We start from the raw sequence: 19,718 nt of genomic DNA on the forward strand, positions 1-19,718 counted from the left end.
GAGCCAACCGTTCGAGTGATGTATCGTTGATAAATCTTGTATGTCTTGTTCAACTCTCTTATTTTCAATTAAGTTAAAAAAAAAAACTTTTGAAACACAATAGTTACATTCTTAAAAGCATATTAATATAACATTTTATTACATATTTTTCAGTAGTGCTAGCTCAGTCTGGCAATGATCTGAAAGATGCAATGCCAGAGCAGCACATAACAGTTGCAGTCACATTGAGAAGATTGGTTCTGGGAAGAAGTTGTTCACTGCATGTACACAGAAGTATGAAAAGCAAAACAGAATTACTGGATGGTGCAATTGAATTGGGTGATGGGAATGCTATATTAGCTGTAAGTATTTAAAACACAAACCTAATACATACCTCAAAAGTGTCAAGAACAAAGAGATTTTTTTAAGTAGGCCTTATGATTGCCCTGTGCCTCCCCGGGGCGGAAAAAGCCCTTTTGAGCCCCAAGTAGAAGGTTTTCGTAACATGCGACTAAAACACAAGGATTACAACAAGTGTAATTGTAGCTGTGTTTTTACATTAGATTAAATTTTGCGTAAAAGTTACATTTTTATTATTATTTTAGTTAACCAGACGTTTCGTGACCTTTCCAGAGCACCCCCAGTCCCCCTGTCCCCGTGCTCTGCAATATGCACGCTTTTAAATCCATTAAAAAGTGATTTATTTAAAAGATTTTTGGTGCTTGTCTTTTTACAGTCACTTTAATTGAAAATTTATTTTAGAATCCAGATTTTTCGTTATTAGTAAATTGATCTCAATCTGAATTTAAATTTCACATTCTAAAATACCAATCTGTATATACTAATGTCTTATACTATAGGTTGATTAAAAAAAAGAGATCACTAAGTTGTTCTATAGGTTTGCTTTGAAATGGAATCAAATATAAATTTGTGACCACCAATATTGTGATTGAAAATTAAAATCTATAAGATGCTAGCTATTAAGATATTACATAGCTGTATTATTTTTTGACAGTAAGGGTAGAGACGAGCAGGAAATTTAACATTACAATAACAATGTAGTGCCCTTCAGGATTCTTGAAAGATCCAAAATCTCTGAGCGGCACAACAATTGCGCTCGTCACCATGAGACATAAGATGTTAAGTCTCATTTGCCCAGTAATTTCACTAGCTACGGCGCCCTTAAGAGCGAAACACAATAATGCTTGCACATTACTGCTTCACGGCAGAAATAGGCGCCGTTGTGGTACCCATATTCTAGCCGGCATCATGTGCAAAGGAGCCTCCCACTAGTAAATGAGATAAGAAATAATTTTATACGAAATATACCACACTAAAGCTGTCGCTATCAACCTAAATGTCTTTTAATTATTTATAAAATGAAATCTATAATATTTAATTAGTTAATGAACAAATTCCATACTTTACATAATAAAATAATATTAAATTATTGTAAAATCAGTATTATATCACATAATTTAGTCTGAAGTAGGATACAAATGGTCTAGTTCACTACTACAACTAACGTCAGGGTGTCGAATTTGCGTGACGGGTACCACAACCCATATTCTAGCCGGCATCCTGTGCAAAGGATCCTCCGACTGGTAAATCTGTATGGGATCATAAAACACATATTATGTTGTAACTAGCTGACCCGGCAAACGTTGTTTTGCCATATAAAGTATAATTCACGCGATAGTTTTATAAGTAATAAAATATTGCCTATATTATAGCCTGTACATCATTTTGTTCTATTGTCAATAGTTTTTGCAGCGCACGCAAAAATAGGTTTTCGATTTTACACCTTGTGTTACAAAATAGCAATTTTATTACGGATCCCTAATTTTGAAAAAAAAAACATAGCCTATAGCCTTCCTCGATAAATGGACTACCCAACTCTAAAGAATCATTCAAATCGGACCATTAGTACCAGAGATTAGCGCGTTCAAACAAACAAACAAACACTGCAGCTTTATATATTAGTATAGATTTAGCACTAATTATGTTAATTCATTAATATGCTGTTGTAAATTTCAGATAGTATGCTTCCTCCTACAAACACTGAATAAGAAACTGGTACATGAGTTACTGTCGTCTAGGCCTTTAGCGTTGAGTCACTATGTAGGCTATTTACACGGTGAGGGAAAAATAGCTGAACTCACAGACTTATTGACGTAAGTATTATTTCTGAACTTATTGTTGTAAGAAAATGTAAATCTTATACATCTTGATATATATAAATTACGTGACACGTTGTTTGTTCGCGATGGACTCCTAAACTAATGAACGGATTGTTTTTATTTCGATGTGAGACCCATAATTATATTTATTTTCAATATTTTATATGGACATATTTTCTATGAGAGAATTTAGTGACACACGGTTTGACAGTTCCACTGTGAAACAATAACAACAGGGAGCATTTTTTACGAAATAATTCTTGATATTTTGAAATATTATTGGCAAATTCCTATAAAACAGTATTTTCTTATTATTACCTACAGAACTACGTCTGTGGGGTCAGCTAGTAATATTAAAATTTACAAAATTTAGGATTATTTGGAACATCAACATGATACTGAATGTTGTATTTATATCATAACGTTATTGACTCACGTCGTTTTATTACAGTATATATAAATAAACTAGGTGACCCAGCAAACGATGTACTTATTGCCATCTAAAGTAATAAAAAAAATATCTATAATTAAAATTTTTAGGGTAAAAAAAAATTTAAGATGCGTGATTCTCATATCTTCTTATATTGTACATAAAATTTATCGGACTACAATAATTATTATATTCGATTGCCTTCTTGCGGATATGGGGTTGGAACAGAATAATATAAAAATCGCGGTAAAAAAATAGTTGTTGATCGTAGACGGGTGAAAATTTGAAGTTGTATATTGTATTTTTTATTGCTGAACCACAATAAAATAAAAATAAAAATTGTCTATATTTGGGGGTGACTTTTATCATTTAGGGGTATGAAAAATAGATATTGGCTGATTCTCAGACCTACCCGATATACACACAAATTTTCAAACAAATTTGTTTAGCAGTTTCGGAGGCGTTTGGTAACAAACACCACGACACGAGAATTTTATATAAATAAGCAGTTTAGTTACAATAATTACAACATTCCAAAGCAAGGCTCGTTGGTCTAGGGGTATGATTCTCGCTTTGGGTGCGAGAGGTCCCGGGTTCAAATCCCGGACGAGCCCGACGTTTTTTATTTCTTTTTTTCAGTTATAATATATTTTTTTATTGCATATTTTTTATAGTTTACTATTATTTCTATAAATTTCAATTAAATTAAATTTTCTCCGCATTTTCTTGTTAGTGCTTTATGTATGATGACACCTAATAATATGTATGTACTTTATTCACCGTTGCGGTTTTTGCTTCTCATTTATGAAAGGCGTTATTTAATTAAAAAAAATATCAATAAAATTATCTACAAATTATTAATTCATTTTGTCATTTTAAGTGATTTACAATTTTTTTTTTACTCGAAGCTATTTTTTTTTTTTTATGAAAATAAGGGACAAGACGAGCAGCTGATGGTAATTGATACGCCCTGCTCATAACAATGCAGTGCTGCTCAGGATTCTTGAAACCCCCAAAAATTCTGAGCGGCACTACAACTGCGCTCGTCACCTTGAGACATAAGATGTTAAGTCTCATTTGCCCAGTAATTTCACTAGCTACGGCGCCCTTCAGACCGAAACACAGTAATGCTTACACATTACTGCTTCACGGCAGAAATAGGCGCCGTTGTGGTACCCATAATCTAGCCGGCATCCTGTGCAAAGGAGCCTCCCACTGGTTTTTGCTTGAGCATCTATTTTGAAAGGCCTTTGAAACAGTTAAAACGGTTGTTTTAATTACTATAATATATTATGTTTTATAGGGAATGTAATTAAATAATTATTTATACGGAAAATTTTATTATTTTAAATACTTAAGAACTAGTAACCTACGCTATTATTAATGGCTATCTACATGTCAAATTTTGGATTCCTCTTTTATTGTCTTGGTACTTCTTCACGTCTTATATTTTCTTTTTCAAACTTTATTCCACCGGTAAAATTTCAACACAACTCGGACTGACAATTTTAGGGGCCCAAAATCCTCTATTTATAATTAATCAAAACCACCAAAAGATTTGAACTTATAGTTGCTTAAAAATATATAAAAAATTGAAATGTGTGTATTTTTAAATAGTAATATTTTGTTTTTGTTGCAATAGTAAATTTCTTGATATTTTTTTTGTAATAGAACAACAACGACTGTACGGGAAGGTGAAAAAAAAATATGATGAATGGATTCTAAAAAATAACTCGGTTCTGGTATATAAATTATATAATAAGTAATAAGATATTCAATATAATAAAACTATAATGAATATAAATTATATAATTTAATTATATAAATACTAGCTTTTACCCGCGTCTTCGTCCGCGTTGAATAGTTACTTTGGGATTTTTTTTTTATCTTTTAGGATACTTTTCAAATAACACACATACATGCTCTTTCCGCTGCTGACAGCGCTCTTCTATGATATATCATATCCCTTGTCATTGTGGACAGTCTCTTTAATAGTATTTCCCTGTGAAATTCAATCTCCTATTTCATCCCCGTGTAGGTCAAAGTTTCAAAAATGCTCGAACAAAAGTTTATAAATTATTTCTCTTCGATAATGACGAATTCCCATACAGGTGCCATCCTCCCTTTTCAACCCCTCCATTTATCTTTTTGCAATAAAAGGCCATGTCCGTTTTCAAGCTCTAGTCTCTGTACTAAATTTTATCAAAATTGGTTCGGTGGCTTAGGCGTAAAAGCGTAACAAACAAACTTACTTTCACAGTTATAATGTTAGTATGGATTATATAAATATAAATAAAAAACTACACCAACTTACATTTAACACTTCAAACACCGTTAACAGAAACTTTAATGACGTCACGGCTCAATAACAATGTAATTATAATATATTTAGAACGTATTTAGAAATGTCTTCGCGTGTCATTCAAAGTAGATTGACTATAATGCAGTTATTTGTGTTGCAATTTTTATTTTATCGTTTAAATAAAGTTTTTATTTAAATCGTATACATAGGTACTAATGTTATAGAAGAGGAGAGAATCCACAATATGAAATATTTTATATTTTACTATGTTTTTTAGGAATATTATGAATTAATAACTAAGTAATGTATTATGTGTTTATAATTAATAGTGTAGATAACTTACAAATTAGGTATAGTTTAATTTATTATAAATGCACGATATTATAATATAGTTTAAGAGCGTAAACTCGCCAACAAACTCTTGCAACAGTTTGGCGAGATGTAAAATTTAAGTACCAACTGTGCATACTTTTATAATTAAATAAGTTTTAAAAAAATATTTAAACCTGATTCAAATATTGGATTGCAGGATGGTTTGCAGCACCTTTCAAACAAGTTTGTTTGAACAGAGTGGCTGTTGAGTTTCTTGTATGTTCTCTCACTAACTCTACTATTTTCGAACATTATATGGTATATTCAGTAATTTAAAAGAAATATCTATACGACGACCTGTATAGCCGAGTGGTTAGCGATCCTACCTACTAAGCTAGACGTCCCGGGTTCGAATCCCGGTAGGTGCAAGCATTTATATGATGAATATGGATGTTTGTTTCAGAGTCATGGATGTTTATATGTATTTATGTATGTTTATATGAATATATGTATGTTTAAGTAAGTATATCATTGTCTTGTAACCCATAACCTGATTCAAATATTGTATTGCAGGATGGTTTGCAGCACCATTCAAACAAGTTTGATTGAACAGAGTGGCCGTTGAGTTTCTTGTATGTTCTTCTCACTAGCTCTCATTTTTCAGAACATATGGTCGATTCAGTAATTTAAAAGTAATATTTATAGTGACGATTCATAATAAGCCTAATTAAATGAAGTTTATTTGAGTTTGACTTCTTTATTTTTTAAATTTGTCATCTTGCTGAATGTTATTTTCATTTTATTTTAGGATGCTGGGCAGGAGTTCAGAAGCTGCGGTAAGCTTGAAATGTTTTCTTTTATTGTTTTGTTTTAAAAATACAGTGGTTTCTTGCACAGTTTGTTAGCCAGGTAGGTTCAAAGATGGCGCCTTTTTCTGCCACTTTGCAGTAGTGTCTTCGCACTGTGTAACTAACCATATAGCCTAGTGGTTAGTGACCCTGTCCTCTTAGCTAGAGGTCCCGGTACGTGCAAATATTTTATATGATGAATATGGATGTTTGTTTCCAAATCATGGATGTTTATATATATCTATGTATGTTTTAGTATGAACATCACTATACATATATGTATGACCCAAATACTTTCATACAAAATAAGATTATGTATAAATCACTTATTGAACGTAATAATCTATCTTTCGATTTCTTTACTAATTCGAAATTATATGCCTCAAACCTGAGAAGAAGAGGCGGAAGAAACTCAATGGGTCTCTTTTGGGGATAAAATTGCATTACAATAAAATTGATTCAATAAATAGCCTGAAAAAGATGTCTTTATTCGTAAGGTATTATGACAAAACTACTTTATGCTATAGTAATCTTCACCATACAATTGATTTGAATTGCTTTGTACATTTTCTATGTTCCTAAAAGCATATACATCACCCAACAAAAAGCTCAATAATTTGATTTAACTTATGAGGAAACTCATGGTCACTCAGAGGGCAATGCAGAGGCATATGCTCAGAGTTTCTCTGCGAGATCGAACCTGAAATGAGTAGATCCGTAGGAGAACCAAAGTCGTCGACACAGCCTAGTTGGTTGCGAAACTTAAGCACATAGCTCGACGCACAGATGGTCGTTGGGGCAGTAAAGTCCTGGAATGGTGACCACGTACTGGAATCAAGGCCGTCGGAATATGTTGGGTGAGGGCAGCGCAGGACCGATCGTCATAGCGATCTTTGAGGGAGGCCTTTGTCCAGCAGTGGACGTCTTCCGGCTGAAATGATGACGAAGTCTTCAATCTAAATAGGTGTACTAGAATATTAATTAATGTCAATGTAAATAGATGTTCCAGTTCGAGCACATGGTGAGGTGTCACGGTGATGACGTGGAAGCCTTGCTGAGGAAGTCTGGCAACCTACAGAAGAACCACTTCACACAGCCTCACGTCGATGGTCACTACATCAAGATGTTGACAGACTATTGCAAACTCTTGGGTATGTTGTTTTTTTCACACAGTAGTCGTGGGGGGTTTCTTTCCACAGGATCCCGGCTACCAGGGAGAGGCTAGATTATGCGTACTGCAACGGCACCTATTTCTGCCGTGAAGCAGGGCAAATGAGACTTAACATCTGCCGTGCCGCTCAGAATGTTTGGGTTTGTCAAGAATCCTGAGCGGCTCTGCATCGTAATGGGCAGGGCGTATCAATTACCATCAGCTGAACGTCCTGCTGGCGTTGTCACTTATTTTCATTAAAAAAAGGTGGGTACCACAGTGCTTTTTCAAGTTGTTGCTAAAAAATATTGGGTTAAGTCTTAATACCTTATGTCTAAATTTATCTGTCATTTATATAGTCACGATCACTCATGTAAGTACATACTTTATTGAGTCTTTGATGAAGTATATACTCTATGGCTTAAAAAATTGTTTATCGTACTTGTAATGTCGCCATAAACGAAACCGAGGCAAGCCTAATAAGATATTGAGTGATGAAATAGTAGATACAGCAGGGAAGTTGTGGACAAGGATCGAAAGAGATAGGAATGAGTGGAAATTAATGGAGGAGTCTTTTACCGCTAAAGGCAAAGGTCCTTATATCGAAATTAATTACTGACAATACTGACAAAATACTTTTATTTAAAATAATAAAACATATCTACTAAACATAATAGCACATAATAAATACAGTTTATATGTAAATACTAACTGACCCAGCAAACGTTGTATTGCCGATATTAAAATCGCGATACAAAAGTAACTGTTGATCGTAGATGGGTGAAAATTTGAAGTTGTATGTATTTTTTAATGCTGACTCATAATCAAACAAATAAAAAAAAAGTGTCAAAAAATTAATAAAAAAAATTTCGTGTGGACCACCCTTAACATTTAGGGGGATGAAAAATTGATGTTGTCCGATTCTCAGACCTACCCAATATGCACTCAAAATTTCATGAGAATCGGTCAAGCCGTTTGGGAGGAGTTCAATGTTTAACACCATGACAGGAGAATTTTATATATTAGATTATAATGTGTAGGAAATAAAGCTCAAAATAAATAAATTAATAAAATGTCGCCATAAATACCAAGTTTTTTTGGTGCCACAGTTAAATAAATCTAGGTTAGGTATCGTAGGTTCATAGAAATATCAGGTGATACGTTGTACATACTATATATATTACGTACTTATATGTTAAAGTCATTAGACTAAACATTTACCCTCTTATTCATAATGGTTGGCTAACTTTAAACAGCCGCTAAGGAGTCCTTTTTCTCATACTAACTTAGGTCAATAGAAGAAGACAGAGTGAGAATTATAAATGCTTTAAGTTAGCAGACTATTATGAATAAGGGGGTTAATGTCTACTTAAGAAAAAAAGCTTTTTAACATAATTTGCCAAGATGCTGGTAGGATCGCGGTTTTTTTATTGATAACAATCAAATAAAAATATGGATACAATGGGAAACGTAGTCAGCAAATACTCTCTCCATCTCTGTCACTCTAATGATATCTAGCGTAAGTGCATCTCGCTCCTTCTTGATGCTGTATTTACAATGGCGTGTTAATAGATTATAATTTGATTATAGAATGGCAGAAATGTGCCGACAAGAAGGAGTTGCGGAACAAATCGAGCCTACGATGTTTGTTATACTGCTGCGAGTCGCACTGGCACGAGGGGGCTGGCAATATTATGTCGCCATTGACTCTGTGTCAACGACAGCAGGTAAGCTTCGCAATTAGCAGGCCTGTCTCACTCCCCTGGTAAATCAAATGGTAAGTACGCGTTGCGGCCAGACTACTACAGAGAGGCTATTCAGTAGGGACTCACGAGCGAGTAGTGACGCACGCGCGACGTTTGTTCGGCATCTACTTCGCCGGACCTACTGTTTATTTAAAAGAACAAGCAAAGAATATTTAAGGTCATTACGAACCAAAAGTATTTTTTTCGGCTTCCTAAAAACGCTAAAACTATTTAATTTAAAGTGATTATTATTATAATGAAATTACCATTCATTACCTAATTATTTCCTTTGCAAAGTAGGTTTGACTAGGTCTTCCAACGCATACATCTTCAACTAATGTAGGTTTGACAACTAAAGAACATTGATTTAAAATTACGATTACATACGTATTCATAGTATTAGGTATAGAAAATACTAAGCTATTTTTATAAGTTGACTTTATGCTAGGTAGGTACAGTTTTAGGTAAAGAAGACAACCCTAATGTTGTAAGAAGAGGTACGAATCACGCGATAGAAAGAGAGGCAACTTCTAGGTGAATAAATATATGGGTTAATGGCGCTGTACGATCTGAATTACATTTTATTGTGTGACCGCAAGAGTCCCTATTTCATTTGATGTCGCGGAGTGAGGCTTCCGTACTTGTACTATTATATATTCTTTGCTATTAGGCTGAGATCTATAGAGCGTACTCAGACTTTTCTCAAACTTTACTTACGTAAAAATCAGCTGAAATTTAGATTTGTCAAATAGGAAGGTCAATAAGGTTGGATAATGCGTAATGATATTCACAAAAGCTTAAATGGCGATGGGCTCGAAAGTTTCGAGAGTTAGCGATAATCGATGTACTAGAAAGACAATAACATGGGCGGGGTTCACTAGGACAGAGAAAAACAGGAAGACCAAACGCACGCTGGGTAGACGACATAATAAAAGTAGCAGGTATTCAATGAATAGAGAGGTCATCTCTGGAGGAGGCCAAGGCAAATAACTATATCAGATTAATTATAATATATATTATTTTTCAACGATCTTTTTTAAATGCATAACAATTAGCAAACTAAAGCTGTATCTGTAAATAACTTTGCATGCACATTGTTATTGAAAATTAAGCTAGGAATAAGCAAGAAATAAACGACTGTTCAATTTTATCTATTTTATTATTTATTAATACGTGATGAATTCCTGGAACCTGTAATGACAATTAATCCACCAGCTTCGAGCAAGTAGACAAGTTTTAGGTTGCAAAAATAAAGGTTTATACAATCTAATTGCCGACTATCTCTCATTCCGAGATTCTTGCCCTCATTTTACTAATTTTCCTGACCTATAACAAAATAATGGTAAATTGTCTAGACTTTTTATGTACCTCTTTGACCTTCTTTCTGACAATGGGTTTTGTATATTTTATTTCCATAATTATAAACATGAATAAGGCTATGACAGAATTGCAACAGTAGTATGGAATAATGTTTCAGATAACACCTCTGCAGTACGATTGGGTCGTGTTAAATGTCCACGCTAACGCCAACAAGTGGGATATCGTGGAGTCGCTGTTCACTAAGAAGGTATGCCCACGATACTCGAGGTAACGTATGGCCTTTTTTATGGAAAAGGAGGACAAACGAGCGTACGGGTCACCTGGTATTAAGCGATCACCGCCGCCCATGCTTTTTGCAACACCAGAGGAATCACAGGAGCATTGCTGGCCTTGAATAAAGCTGTGCGCGCTTCTTTTGAAAGGTACCCATGTCGTATCTTCCCGGAAATACCGCACAAAGAAGCTCCTTCCACAGCTTGTTCGTTAGTGGAATAAAGCTCCTTGAAAACCGCACTGTGGAGGACTGCCACACGTCCAGATGGTGGGGATGATATCCCAATTTGTGACGTGTCGGGCGAAGGTGGAATTCGGCGGCAGGAATCAGGTGAAACAGCTTTTCGGAAAACACTCCCCGTGATAAATGCGGTAGAAGACACACAATGATGCCACATCTCTAGTTATGTTACGTGCAGCTCAGAGATGGTCCAATTGTCGAAGATCCAGTGCTCTGTGGACGGCTGGATAACTTGGCTTCAACGGCGTAGCTAGGATTTTGTCAGGGCGATGGAGCAGGCGTAGACAAATGAAGGATATGTACAATTATTTATTTACTTTACGGCTTGTGAGCATTCATACATTTTTCTAAAGGGGGGGGGGGGGGGGGTTTATTGGTAATCAACAGCGGTGATCACAACATATCGTCAACAATCGGTCCTAGCCACTTTGGATTAAAATAAGATTTCAATGAGGGACCGGATGGACTCGGTTGAGGCGTTGGATCCCTCCAGGTGGTTGTTGGACCTAACCACATAAGTCCACGGGTTTCTTTTTGCTATTTTAAAGGCCGTTTTAATCGTTACTCTGAAAATATTACAAAAATAAAATGAGACAATGCAAAATCATATCCCGAAGTTTATTGCGTCATGTTTTCTCTCTCAGGGCACCACTAACTGTCTCCGAAGTGATTGTAGTACGAATTTATTTGAAAAAAATCCAAACGAATCGATTTTGATTAAAAATAAATTATTATATGATTTTTATGACGTTGTTGTAACGATTTTTCGTAGAATTGGTTCGGACGGACGACTGTGTCGACACACATACCGATAGAGACGCTTCTGTCTCGACTGGCTGAGCTGAAGGCCAGCGAGCACATTATGGCGACCTGCGTTGCCAAGATACAGAGCAACGAGGAGAGGATCAGACTGGCGCACAAGTATAAGGTACAGTTTATTTTTAGTTACTAACGCCATCTCTTTCTTTTAGTTTAATTTAATAAGTATAGATGCGAACTGTTGTGGAACTCTGCTTGTGGCGGCGACGTGGGACGGATCGTTCCCTTCCCTAAAAAATGGTCGAGGGAGGCGATGGCTGGTCCATGTGTCATGCTCGTGAACGGGTGCTACTCGTGGTGGCTGGATGATCTTGTTTCCGGGTCTGCTTGATGTGTTTTTTATTATTATTATTATTTCCTTTAAAGTTAAAGTCTTATATATTTTATTTTATGAAATGCTCACATAATGCCTCTATTTATTTACGGTATGTGTGAATTTATGTATCTACTATACTCAATAACTCTTGTGTTTATAAGTATTAATTTACTTTTTTTTCTTTTTTTGACTAACTCGTTTAAGCCTTTCAGTTTTTGACATTTGAGTATTTTTGTTGCGTCACTTTGCATATATTGTAATTAAAATGATTTGTAAAACAATTAAAATGTAAATCTTGACTTAAAAGTGTGGCAATGAGTTTCTTGCTACTTGTAGGATGTAGCGGTAAATTCAATAAGAAACAATATTTTTGTTTTTTTTTGACAGTCATAAGTGTCATTTCCGTGACCTACATGAATAAAGTGTTTTTGAATTTGAATTTGAACATACCTCTTTTACCTCCCGCTCCCCATATTTCCCCGCGTCCTTCGACATGCCTACATTAAACATCCGAGGGTCGCCGCGAATGATGTAGATTCAGGCCCGCTTGAGCACAAGCATTGAGCCTAACCGCTTATTTTTAACTTATACTTACTTAAATATTAACGGCCCTTTCCAATATTTTATTTATTTATTGGTAATCAACAGCGTTACAGTAAACGTTAATAAACAATAATATAAAACATAATTCTTATGGCCATTATAGATTACTCATATTGACAATATTATTTTACAATAGTTTTACAACAAGATATATTACAGAACAACTGCCTTCTGTGTTTCTTATTTACTGTGTGTATGTTTGTGTGTGGGTGTGAAAGCGTATGTGTGTGGTTAGTTGATAATAATATGTATATATTTTAAACAAATGAGTAAGGCACTGCTTTAGACTTGTGTAATAATTTCACGCTTCAATTTATCCTTTTCTAACATGAAGATATCTAGAATATCATATTAATTATTGTAATTATTTTGAATCCTGCAAATAATCGAGTTTTTATAATAGTTCGTTTTGGTACGTGGTGCAACCAGGAGTTTCGTATGACGTGTTCTATATTGTGGTACATTGAACGATATTACTATTGCTACCTTGTACTGTCAGTAATTAGCTGTCAATAATCTGAAGCTGTGCCAATATACCCGATAAGTCATTCTTATCGCCTTATATTGGGACGCGTGAATTGCAATTTTCATACAAACTTCTATCGCTGGTAAGCTATACGTGTCCATTGACAGACAGCGTGTACGGATATGATGAATTACCATCGATAAGTTAATTGGGATGGTCAACGATGTTATTTCAAGTAGGCTACAACCGGAGATAGACTAAATATTCGGAACTGCCTTAAGAGAATCGAACCACCAGTGAGTTGATTGGTGTTAGTAAGAACGCTAGTTATTAACACTTTCGTCATCATCGAGCCAAAACAGCAGGTGATCAAATTATCCTCGACCACGTCAGTACGTCCGCAAAAGTGTCTTCCAATTCCTCAATCATCTATCTGTTTCTACAGGCGAATATCCTTCTATATACGGTCCACTTAAAATCAAAGATTATAATAACGTTCTTTTGGCAAATTCGCCTAAATAAATGGTCGTTTGTCCTCCATTAACCTTAAGTTTATTATTGTTGTTTTTTGACCAGCGGTGGATTTACAATAGGGGCAGTTGGCGCAAGTGCCCAGGGCGGCAAATTTTATAGGGCGGCAAAATTTTGAAAGTTTCTGCAATAAATTAGTTACTTTTGTTTTGAAAAATAAAATATATAATCTATAAGTTTACGTAAAATTCCGGTATAGGGGCGGATTTATTTTCGGTTCCCAGGGGCGGCATTAAGTTTAAATCCGGCTCTGTTTTTGACACTTATTTATCTAAGCTGTATTTTAGTTTGTGTTAGTAATTTTAAATATATTACCTACATACATAATTTGTGTTAAGACTTTAGGTTACGCGTTGTACAATAATTTAATAATGTATAACACTTTTAGCTAGGGACGGTATTATTAGTTACACAATTAGTAATAGTTATGTATACTTTTGTTGATTTTTTATAAGTGTTAAAGGCATAAAGGCATTTATTTTCTCAAAATTGATTCCTTTAGAATTCTTTTTGATGTCATTTCTTATACTACTAGATACTACTACCGCTTCGGAAACAAATGGCGCTCTGAGAGAGAAGAAGCGGCGCAAGAAACTCTCCCAGCATTCTTTTTTTTTGCGCTCTTTTCAATAAAAATATACAATATTGTACAGTTGCTATAAAATAATCACAATCTAGTCCCATGTTATTGTAATAACTGCTGGTAGACCTAATAAAAATTATATAATTATTAATTTGTCTAACATTACTATTCTAATGGGACCGATCTATTCAGATAACTATTATTGCGAATTAGCCCATTGACGTACTATATACAACTGGACTCCCAATCGCCTATTAAAAGTTCGTCAGAAATTTTCGAGCGAGCATTAAAAATTCATTTTAATTAACACCTTATTTCATGGCAGTAATGTTCAAAGTATATTATACGCTCGTTATGAGCTTGGACGCGAACAAGAACATTAATATTTTTTTTTTTAATTTTGGAAGGGGCACTTACCTGAAATTATTATCTATTTAAAAATGCGAGACAAAAAACAATATTATTTTTATACTATTTTTTATGTATTATTATTTCAATATTTCCCTCAAATGCCTGAAGAGCTACATACCAAAATTTTATTATTTTTTATATATAAGGTACTTAAAGTTCGTAATTCCAAAACACTGATAAAATTCTTCCATAAGGGTCCTTAATGCACTAATCTATTACACACATCATCAAATTACATACTTAATTGAATTTTTATTAATTTTATCAGATACACTCAGTGATAGCGGAAAGTGCGGGTAAACAGAAGGACCGGAGTGGATTGTTTGGCATGACGTAATATTCAGGGCTCAACATAAACTAGAAGAAGAAATAGCAAGATTGTGGACAATAGTACCTTCTATTACAATTCCTTTGAATTCTTAACAATTTGTTATGTTTTTTAAAAGTACCCTCACTTCTAGGCACACAAATAAAATTTGAAAAACAAAATTTTATAAACGATGCGGGACTCGAACCCACGACCTCTGGCGTTCCGTGCCAGTACTCTAACCAACTGAGCTAACCGTTCGAGTGACGTATCGTCATAAAATCTTGTATGCTTTGTTCAACCCTCAGGCTGTGGCTTCATCTACAGGATTTTCTTTACAGTTGATAACCTGCTCAACCCCATTATTTGCATACCAGGAAATTGACTTGAGATGTCGCTCTTGTAAATCTTAACAATTTGTTGTGTTTTTTTAAAGTGATAACCCTCACTTCTAGGATTAATACACAAATAAAATTTGAAAATAAAAATCCTTTAAATTCGTTTTTTAGCTGTTGGAGATTGCCATGAATGGATGTTTGAAATAAACCATATATAAGTATATTATCAAAATTGACATGTTGTAAATATAAGGTTATAATATTTTGTAAGCTATTTTTGAATAAAGTTCCGAATTATTATACTTTTATTGTAATCACTTCTTCTTCTTAGACCTTTTTTTAATGGGAGCTGGTTGTCCGTCTTATGTAAAGATGTATCTGCTATCCATAACGGTGACAATATAATCTGAAGTATTATAACGTATCTCAAATCAGCTAATGTTGTTCCATGTACCTGTAATTCTAAAGGCATCCCTCTCCCCGAGAGGCAGTCGATGTTGTTGTAATTGCTACCTGCAATATGCTGAATTAACATTAGAAAAATATTAAATTCTGCGACCAATAGAAAGCCACATTATTTTTGTCATAGGCTTATTAGTAACCCGAAAAGTAAATCGGACAAAAACGGTCGAATAAAACCGTGCTTGCGAACGCTGCCCTAAGGATGAGAGAGATATATATATTATAATTGTTTTGTATATATACATGCGACAGCATTTGAACAACCAACAAAAATGGTAACACTTAATACGGACAAACTGCCAACTGCGCTAAAAAAGTCTATATTAGTCCCAATCCACAAGTCTGGACATAGAGACTGCGTCAATAACTATCGACCAATATCTTTGTTACCATCAATATCCAAGATTCTAGAAGAAATCATCAACAATAGATTAAAATCATACTTAGAAACAAATAAACTGATATCAAATAACCAATATGGATTTAGATCACATAGATCTACTGATGATGCACTGCATTCATTTACAGACTATATTATTAACCTATTGGTTACTAAACTTAAATCATTAACAATTTTCTTGGATTTAGCTAAAGCCTCCGACACAGTTTCTTTGCCCCTACTTATAACAAAACTAGAAAGATTAGGGATTCGAAGAAAACAACTACTACTGATGCAGAATTACCTCTCTGAACGAACACAATGTGTTAAGATAGGTGAAATAATCAGTGATGAGGAATCGATATATGGGGTACCACAAGGGAGCATACTAGGACCTACTTTGTTTCTATGTTATCTAAATTCTAAATGAACTAAATGATGAAACTGGCCAACTGTAAAATAATATCTTACGCAGATGATACTACCCTAACATTTTATGGAGACACTTGGGAGCAGCTGTACAAATATGCTCAAGAAGGTATTGATTCAGTGTGTCTTTGGTTGGGCAGAAACTCATTAACACTTAATTCATCAAAAGCAAAACTCGTCAAATTTTCAATGAGAAATGATGCAAGGACTATACAATATCAAAATTTAAACATTATAGCACAACAATGACCAAACTACCCCAGAATGTACATGTCCTAAAATTATGAATACTGAAAGCATAAAATATGTAGGCGTAATATTTGATAAAAACTTAAATTTCCTTAACCACATACATAATGTAAGCAAAAGACTAAAAAAACTAACAAATATTTTTAAAAACTTAAGAAATGTAGCAGAAGAGAGAGAAGTTGTTGAAGCTGGTTTGTACATCCCTAGCTGAATCGGTTATCTCATACTGCATTACGACTTGGTGTGCAGCTGCTAAGTCGCACATTCAATAAAAGATCTTATTCTTGCAAGAAAGAATTAATAACATGGCTTCGTGAACACGATTATGATGAAACAGAAAATCTTTTAGCCCCAATGTTACTATAATACAAATAAATAGAGATACATATAGGTTCATAGAACCACTGAACAGAAAACTAGTTTTTTCTTTGCCGTGATATTAACTTTTGCAGTTCATGATATACATCCCGATGACAGATGAATGGGTTTCCGTTAGTTATCCTCTGAGCACGGAATCCTAAAAAAAAACGTGTGTTTTTCGGGACGCCCGACATAAGTGATAACTTACCTAATCTAAGTTGAACATGAATATGTTGAAATTGTTCAACTTGAATAAAGCTTAGGTTGTTACAAAAATTTTGTGTATATTGATATGATAATGTAAGGATAGGTTATTTATTAATAAAATCTTTTATTGATTCAAAAATTTATTTTATTCTTAGTTACAATTCTGGAATATGTGTATTTTCATTATTAGTATCATTATTTAATGCTATAAAAGTAAAAATTGGTTAGAGTGAGAGAGGAGGAACCTGCCCACTGACCTATATAAATACCACTGGACAGGCTGTTCCATTAGTTTGACAACAATTTTTTGTGCCTATTTCAAGCGGCAATCGTGAGCGTCCAGAGAACTAACTTTGCCGCTCTGAAGTATTTTTGCAATTTGAATTAATTTTGTTTGTTTTCCGTATTATTTATACTTCAAGAATCAACGTTATAAAGTACACATTTTTTTTGTAAATAGTTTCCTACCATCTATCGATGTTTGCTGAGGTTGTCATCACTAGTTTTAGTACCATAGACTCTCGCTACATGGCCAACAGCGCCAAAATGGCGAATATCAAACAGGCACAAAAGCGCTTTGATAGCCGTAAGGCCCGTGGTATATAGTAGAGGTCAGTGAGACTGCTTAACGTTTCTTCTCCTAAGCTTTCCTTTCTCTCACGCATAAAAGCCAGTGAGAGAGTGCCGCCGTAACGCGTTACGTAACGAAGCGGTTTACTCAATAAGAAATTATCACATCATAAAACTATAACAAATTATTTCAATTAAGCAAAACATTAGGTAAATCAAAATATAAATAATACAATGTTTATTTTTAATACAGACCTAGATAGTGTTAGATCTCTTTATGATAATATATACAAGATAATTTATAGCATAGATGTAGGTACAAGTACATATAATAATAACAATCTAATTATCATCATTTTCACAATTACAGCAGTTCTCTTCAAAATCGCATCCGCACATGTTCAGTATCTGTATAATACATCCAACACACAGCACACATTTGAGAATATCACACAGAGATTTACAACATCCATCACATTCGCACACACAACACATGGCTTCAAAAGTAGTTGGTAAACCTTTTAGATACTTTACGTCTTATTAATAAGCAATAAGATGTCTCGTTAGCTATTTTATCTTTTTGGTTTCACTTTTGCAACAATTTTCTCTTCTTGAAATGTAAAGTTTTGGAGATTTATTTAAATTACTTCTTGTATACTCCACATTTCAACAGATCCAGCTTTTAAGATGTGATAAAGTTTGAGCACTTATACTTTCATTTAGCACAAAATAATTTAAACTAAATGTGTAAGGCACTTCAGAGAATTACAATCAAATTACAATCGGTGATTGTGCTAAATGGTTTTAAAATAGGCAAACCTACTCCAAACAATGGCTTTATCTTATCAATGTTATCAAGTCTCTCGGATGTAAGAAGCGAACCTTGTATATATACGACCTACTAATGAACTAGGTACTTTACTAATGAAACAGAGATGTTGTATTTAAAAACCTATTAGATTGAGTCATCTGTAGATTTTTAATTGACTAGGCGATTATTGCTGTGCATGTTTACGAAAGTATAATAATAAAATAAACTAAATTAAAAGAAACTCTGGATGTACCAATCGAAACCAAAGTTTGTACAACAATGCTAAGAGAGTATATCCAATTGACACAGCCTGTATCAGCTATCAGATACTTGGCGTCGATATAGCGAGTGACGTTCAAATCTGTGGTCATGGCTTCTAAAAAGCATGGTGTAGGCGCAAATTCGGCCTCACATGAAGCACCTCTGGGCGGACGCTCCGCAGTAACAGCTTCAATTTGATCATACAACGAAGAGCGGCTCAAATCATCGTCGATAAAGACATCTCCGATCGGCTTGATTATGTGGCGTTACCAGAGATAACAGTGCATTATGGAATTAAATATAACAACTTGATTTAAGCTTTTGACTAGCGGTAGTAAAGACGCCATCTTGTAAGATGCTCTAGTGATGTATCGCAAACCAAACAATGACAACCACATTATTAGAAATAACACCAAAGCACTTTATGTCAAAATGCGAAATTCCATCCGCATTATGTTGACGTCTGGTATTCCATAACGGCACGGTTAGCAAGAAATTTCTTGCCCCTTACAGCCATTATGTGGAATCAATAACAGGTTGCAGTTTTCCCGAAACGATACGACTCAGGGATTTTCGAGCTTACAGCATGCTCTAACCTATGGCCGGCAATGCATTTCTTGACCCCTCGTGTTGCGGTTATTGCCTCTTGTCTGTTTGCCACTTCGTATATAAAAAAAATTTAAGCTCCTGGACAGGTTAATGAGCCTTTGTAGATTTAACAAATATATATCTTATATTTTATATATCGAAGAATGGGTAAGGGGTTGTCTATCCTTCACGTGCGACAGAGGTAGCTTTGGCGCAGAAGGTGAAGCATACAGAGTTTTTCTTTTAAT

At 34.5% G+C, this 19,718-nt stretch overlaps 1 protein-coding gene and 1 non-coding gene across 4 annotated transcripts in view; both read left to right on the forward strand.

Annotated features, from left to right (window-relative positions):
- Window positions 1-19,718, forward strand: part of LOC126979764 (vacuolar protein sorting-associated protein 16B) — a 38,431-nt gene that overhangs the window by 1,978 nt on the left and 16,735 nt on the right. The window contains exons 3-11 of one of the 3 annotated variants that reach the window (XR_007732872.1): window positions 154-341; window positions 2,017-2,153; window positions 6,012-6,039; window positions 7,052-7,202; window positions 8,792-8,928; window positions 10,424-10,513; window positions 11,553-11,708; window positions 14,778-14,899; window positions 15,326-15,441. Coding sequence is in view for 1 of the 3 variants with exons in the window: in XM_050829286.1 (XP_050685243.1) it covers window positions 154-341; window positions 2,017-2,153; window positions 6,012-6,039; window positions 7,052-7,202; window positions 8,792-8,928; window positions 10,424-10,513; window positions 11,553-11,708; window positions 14,778-14,846 (956 nt within the window). In the remaining 2 variants the exon portion in view is untranslated. Of the gene's footprint in view, window positions 1-153; window positions 342-2,016; window positions 2,154-6,011; window positions 6,040-7,051; window positions 7,203-8,791; window positions 8,929-10,423; window positions 10,514-11,552; window positions 11,709-14,777; window positions 14,936-15,325; window positions 15,442-19,718 lie in introns of those variants that run through there. The other 2 variants (XR_007732873.1, XM_050829286.1) reach the window with 2 other exon arrangements.
- On the forward strand, window positions 3,132-3,203 carry Trnap-ugg (transfer RNA proline (anticodon UGG)). Its single transcript has one exon. It is a non-coding gene; the product is annotated as a tRNA-Pro (tRNA).

The sequence above is a fragment of the Leptidea sinapis genome, chromosome 4, assembly GCF_905404315.1.
Source record: "Leptidea sinapis chromosome 4, ilLepSina1.1, whole genome shotgun sequence".
In the NCBI taxonomy this organism is placed as follows: domain Eukaryota; kingdom Metazoa; phylum Arthropoda; class Insecta; order Lepidoptera; family Pieridae; genus Leptidea; species Leptidea sinapis.